Source organism: Poecilia reticulata, linkage group LG12, assembly GCF_000633615.1.
Source record: "Poecilia reticulata strain Guanapo linkage group LG12, Guppy_female_1.0+MT, whole genome shotgun sequence".
Classification (NCBI taxonomy): domain Eukaryota; kingdom Metazoa; phylum Chordata; class Actinopteri; order Cyprinodontiformes; family Poeciliidae; genus Poecilia; species Poecilia reticulata.
The window spans coordinates 1,758,940-1,764,831 of NC_024342.1; the positions used below are offsets into that span (position 1 = coordinate 1,758,940).

Sequence of the window (5,892 nt, forward strand, 5' to 3'; positions counted from 1 at the left end):
GTGCTAATGTTGAAGAAACATCTTACAGTTATTTGAAAACTGTTAATCCGCTGTCATCAGTAGCCATGCTAACTAGCGTTGCATTCACAACAGGCTCTGCTGTCAGGAAGATGATGTAGCGTGGTAGAGAGCAGGGCGTGGGGAGATGCTGAGCAGCACTAAGCCCCGCCTCCTGGCTCTGATTGGTTATTTCTAGCTACCGCTGGGAGCACTGGGAGAACACAGGACCTTGATTTTTCCACAGATTATCTACCTCATGCCATACTGTCACAACATAGTGACAGTTTCAACAAACATGTAAAACAAATGTTTTTTAAGTTACATTCTGCAGTTTTAATGACCTTGAAATGAAATTATAACCGTCAGTGAGACAGTAGTCTCCATTATTAGAACTCACCACAACAGTTTTTCTTTCAAATACTTTTAATTTTATCTTCAATTTGACAACACACAGTTGGTGTTAATTCAGATTTTTCTGAAGCATATGAAGTAGTGTATTAAGTAGTAATCAACAGCTATTACTGCATTTTAGTTGTCTGAAATAATACAGTCAGAATGATAATTCTTAGTTAATGAGGCTGATCAAATCACTTGGCTCTTTGGCTCAGACAACAGCAATAAAGTAAGCAATAGCATAAACATAAAAATACAGATTCACAGCCTGTATTATTTTTAAAGTAAGAAGAAAGTTTGAATTTTCTTTTTCTATTAACTTAAAGAAGTTTTATTGGAAGTTCTAGTCAGCCTAATTATGAAACTTCCTCCATCATGCATACTGATGTCTGTTTCTGCAAACTCACTTCTGTCCACATCAGATAAGTGGCAGAGACTTGCTGAATGTTAAAAATGACTACCCAGATGAAATAGTTTTTACTTAAGTTTATTTTAGTAAACATACAAACATTACATTTAATAGCAAATCAGTTTCCTATATCCTCTGACTTGAGTATTTTTAGAATGACGGTCTGTCTGGAACCGTCTTCCCCCCAAACACTGAACATTCATGAACATCCTTTTACCAGATGCCTTTACTCAGGCTATAAAAACACATTGAAAAGTGAACTTTTTGAACTCACTTGCCCAATCTGAATTTAGAGTGTTTTCAGACATGATAGTCCGATAGACTCAGTTCAATTGGGGACAAAAATTGCAACATTTGATAATTTCCAGTTGCTGTGGTTTTTTCTCACTGCATTGTGTCAAATGATCCAGCAACCTGTTCCAACCTGTTCCTTCCTCACCTGTCTGCTGCACCAAGAACCACTGAAGCAACGACATAAAAGAAAAAGAAAAAAACCCGCTAAAATCTGATGCCACTCCCTTTTTGTTTACATTTCATGAAGAAGGAAGTTGCGCTCATGTTCTTCTTCAGTGGTTCTTGGCGCAGCGCCCCCACAGGCGAGGAGGTGAACAAGTTTTTCAATCTAAAAGCAATCTATAAGTTGTGAAAACACCTTTAGTCTAAACCAGTGTTTCTCAACCCTGGTCCTCACCGCCCCCCTGTCCTGCATGTTTTAGGAGTTTCCCTTCTGCCACACACCTGAATTGTATCTCTGGGTGATTACCAGGCTTCTGCAGGACTTGATGGTCATGCAATCATTTGAATCAGCTGTTCTGGAATAGAGGTACATCTAAAACATGCAGAGCAGGGGGGCAGTGAGGACCAGGGTAGAGAAACACTGGTCTAAACAGACACCTTTCAACCACAGTTCTGAAGTCTTTGTAACCATCAATTTCAGAGAGTGATCCTACAGCATATCTCTGTGACCAGATGTTTCTCGTACGATTGCACTGTAGACCGATTTGTATGCCTTCAAAACATCAAGAGCAGAAAGCCGGAGTTTAGGGTCCACATCTTTGCATTGCTTATAGATCTGAAATAGATGAAAATGAACTAAATCTCCACCTGGAGTCCTTCCCATTATGAACTGTGTCAAATCTGGAATCTTCCAGATATCTGTCTTTTCATCGTACGGTGGCATGAGATCATCTGAAAATGGCTGCCCACTGTCTCTGAAAGGCCAAAGCTGCTCTGGGGCCACGAAGTCTCCAGTGAGCTCTCGGCTGCCGCATTTCACCAAGGTGCCCTTAGATGCGTCTACTTCAGGCAGAGCGTCCAGGTCGTTCACTACCAGGTGGAAGTCATTCGTTAACAGGACCTGAGAAAGGGTTTTCTCCAGGCTGTTGGAGTCACACATCACCCGCCGGCCAGCAGGGCTGTTGTGGAGGTAGTGGAGGATCGAGACGTAGTCTGTGGCCAGTCTCAGTCGAAGGTGCCAAGTATTTAGATGCTGGTATTTCTGTTGTGCCAGAACGTCTTCTAGGTTTAGCAGCGAGCCATGTGGATGGTGCTGGGTAACTATAATGTCGTCTTCAAGGCAAAACCCTACCAACTGCACCACCTGTGGACCCTGAAGGTCCAGTAACATTGACAGTCCATGGAGGAAATCTTCTCGGTATTCCAGAGAGGCCAGCTCAGACAGAGCCACCTTATGACCTCTCCATTCTGCCAGATAGACCTGAGGAAAGATAACACAGAACATTCCAGTTATATTTAAATTAGGGTTGTCAATGTTAACGTGATTAATTGGAAAAGTTTAACACTTCAATATTACAAAATGCAGATTCATGGGATGGCACACCAAAACTGCATTGATATAAAATGGCAAACTGGGGGAATGATTAGCAACCAATGAGAATGACAAAAAAAAAAAACATTCAATTGCCAATTCATGACCTCATTTCATAGCCAAATGCCACCATGTTGTCTCCTTCTACTTCCATCCATCCATTTTCTTTTCACCCTTGTCCCTCAGTGGGGTCGGGAGGGTTGCTGGTGCCCATCTCCAGCTAACGTTCCGGGCGAGAGGCGGGGTCACCCTGGACAGGTCGCCAGTCTGTCGCAGGGCAACACAGAGACACACAACCATGCACACACACACTCACATCTAGGGACAATTTGGAGAGGCCAATTAACCTGACAGTCATGTTTTTGGACTGTGGGAGGAAACCGGAGTACCTGGAGAAAACCCACACATGCACAGGGAGAACATGCAAAATCCATGCAGAAAGACCGGGGCCGGGAATCAAACCCAGAACCTTCTTGCTGCAAGGCAACAGCTCTACCAACAGTGGTTGGTAGAGCTTAATTACTTAAGTTTGTTTTGGTCTCACTTTCATATCTTTTTATCCATCTATTAAACCGAGGCTGAATTTAAAGGTAAACACCTTCTTCACTGCTCCCTGGCCAATCAGCTTTATCTTGCGTACTTCTGCTTCAATCTGTGAACACTGGAGCCAGGGGCTACAGTTCTTCATGACCGGCAGTTTAAAGTGTTGAGGGAGACAGCCAGAGTGTGTGTCCACCAGCTGCTCCTCCGACTGATACACAGCATCCAGGTACAGGTATATCAAGGCACTGCTGAGCATCAAAGCAGCAAGGCATCCCATCACAACAGGAAACACAAGGGAGTTAATGCTGCTGCTGTGGTGACCCATGCTACTCTGCGGGTAAAAGAGAAAGCAAAATATTATTGTACACAAAAAGTGGGTAAAAATATAAAAATGTGCAGATGATCAAATAATTATCATCCTCACTGTATATAACATCTGCATCATAATATTCTGGGTGAAGGAATCCAAAGATACATTTGTGTTTGCAGTGCAACTTACTAAAAGACATTTAACCAGATATTATTGAATGTGTATGTATTTAAATATTTGTGTATTAATTTTGATTCTATCCAGATTTGAGGAAATCTAGAATAAACTTGATAGAACATCACATTTTGTTTTCATAATTCCATCCAAAAATGTGTGCAAATCATTAAAAGCTTTAAATTACTATGAAATAAAATTGAGACTTTTCCAAAGGCTTTTCTATTCAATAAACAGTCAATAATATAAATTTAAGAAATATAAAATACTTCTGTACAGGAAAAGGTTCAGAACATCAATTCAAAAACCTGGAACTCATTCAACATTTCACTCATTTTTCTGTTTGTCTAGATGATTATGGCTTACAGCAAATAAAAACATTTTGAAAATGAAATATTTTTTATTGTTCTGAGGTTCTCAGAAATTTGGAATATTTCTTGAGTCCAAGTTTCCCCCGGGACAAACTTTGGACACCCTAGACTGAACCAAACTTCTCATCCCCATAAGACGCTCCAGGAAGCAACATGACTATGCCTGTCAGATCATATCTGTTTGTTACAGTGTAAGCAATGAGAAAAAAGAATTAAAAATATGCCAGTTCCGCTCACTGTGGCACCGTTCATTATCACAGCATGCTATTGTAAACAGCAAAAGATTGTCTAGCAAAGCACAAATGTCTAATGTGCTAAAAACCGAGAATATTGTGTGTTATTTCTCTACACTCCGTTTATCAGGCATTAGCGGAGCCACCAAGTCTCTTTCAAATCCAGCTTCAATCACAGAATCTCACCAGCTGATCCTGAACATCAGTTTTTATGTGCATACCTTCTAATTTGACAGCTCAACGTCTTCATTTTCCATTTGCTTCTTCTTCCTCGAGATTTATTAACGCAGCTTGCAACTGCAGAGCTGCATTACTGCCATCTGGTGGATTAATCGATTTAATCTCTCTTTTTTACTTTTAAATATCAAGTATTTTATTCCTGTTTCAGCATTTTTTCTGTTATTGTTCAGTCTCCTTTGACATGACATAAACAACTGACATTTCGTACCTCGGACTGTTCTCAACTCATTGGCTATATTCTAGACTCGCTTATCTTGCAAAACAGCGAGTTTACAATTGAAGTGAGTTACTACTAAAATGTAATTCCATGCGTCAATGTACTTTTTGGAATTATATATACACAAAGTAATGCATGAGCGGAGATGGCAAATAATAAATTAATTCCAATTATTTTGTTTTTATTTCTGAAAGATTAAACTGAGATCTGCAGCTTATGGAAGAGGTTTTTGGCAAAGCAACTATTAGTCACGCTCCTAATAAATTTGGGCTTTCTAAAATAGTGGCAAGAAGAAAGTCGATGTTTAAAGCAAACCACAGGAGGTCCTGTGACCTGGAAAGAGAAGCCCTGTTCAGACAAAATGGAACTTTCTTTTCAGGCTGTATGCAAAACTTTGCAGCCCAAAGAAAAGCACCTGTCTCATGATGGGAGGATGCTGGAACGTTGCACAAGAACTGGAGAAGTAAGGTTCCTGTAGGTTCATAGGATAATGGTCCTCAACATACAACCATAACTACATTAGGTCAAATCACATTCTATTGAATTATGATCTTTATAATTCATATTATTATTGTTGTTATTATCAGATTCAATTTTTCATACTTCTGTCCTACTTCTCCTTAATGTGTCCTGCTGTAACAACTGAATTTGTCCACTCTGGGATTAAAAAAGGACTATTCTATTCTATTCTATTCTATTCTATTCTATTCTATTCTATTCTATTCTATTCTATGTTAGAATGGGTCAGCAATGGTACCATCCAATCTGACTGAGCAGGGACCATTTTAAGATGGAAGAAACAGTCACTAAATGTTGTTTGTAATGTAAAAAACAAACAGACAAAAAAACATAAAAATGTTAAAGTTACAGGTTTTCATGTCAGTGCTGTCAGTTTAATGCACTGGCATCCTTTGCATGACGCTATTGCATTAAAAGGAATTTAATGTGGTTAGTTAAAGAAAGCATCGGCTTATAATGCAGAACATAAATATATTTTAAAACCATAGGAAGAAAAACAAACATTCATAAATGGTATTATGATAGTTTTCTCTCTATGACAGTATTACCTGTCTCAATAGCAGAGCACTGAACATCAGTTTCCTATTGATTGATTGATTTTACAGCTAAAAACGTCGGACGCGCTGACATAACTATCCAATAAGGTTATACGTCA

The 5,892-nt window shown here is 39.5% G+C and overlaps 1 protein-coding gene across 1 annotated transcript; it reads right to left on the reverse strand.

Moving 5' to 3' along the window:
• Positions 1-1,612: 1,612 nt before the first annotated feature.
• Positions 1,613-4,533, reverse strand: pomk (protein O-mannose kinase). Its single transcript, XM_008423169.2, has 3 exons — positions 4,483-4,533; positions 3,229-3,504; positions 1,613-2,519 (listed from the first exon to the last, which is right to left on the reverse strand). The coding sequence occupies exons 2-3, from the start codon at positions 3,496-3,498 to the stop codon at positions 1,749-1,751; spliced, it is 1,041 nt and encodes a 346-aa protein (XP_008421391.1). The 5' UTR covers positions 3,499-3,504; positions 4,483-4,533; the 3' UTR covers positions 1,613-1,748.
• Positions 4,534-5,892: the final 1,359 nt, after the last annotated feature.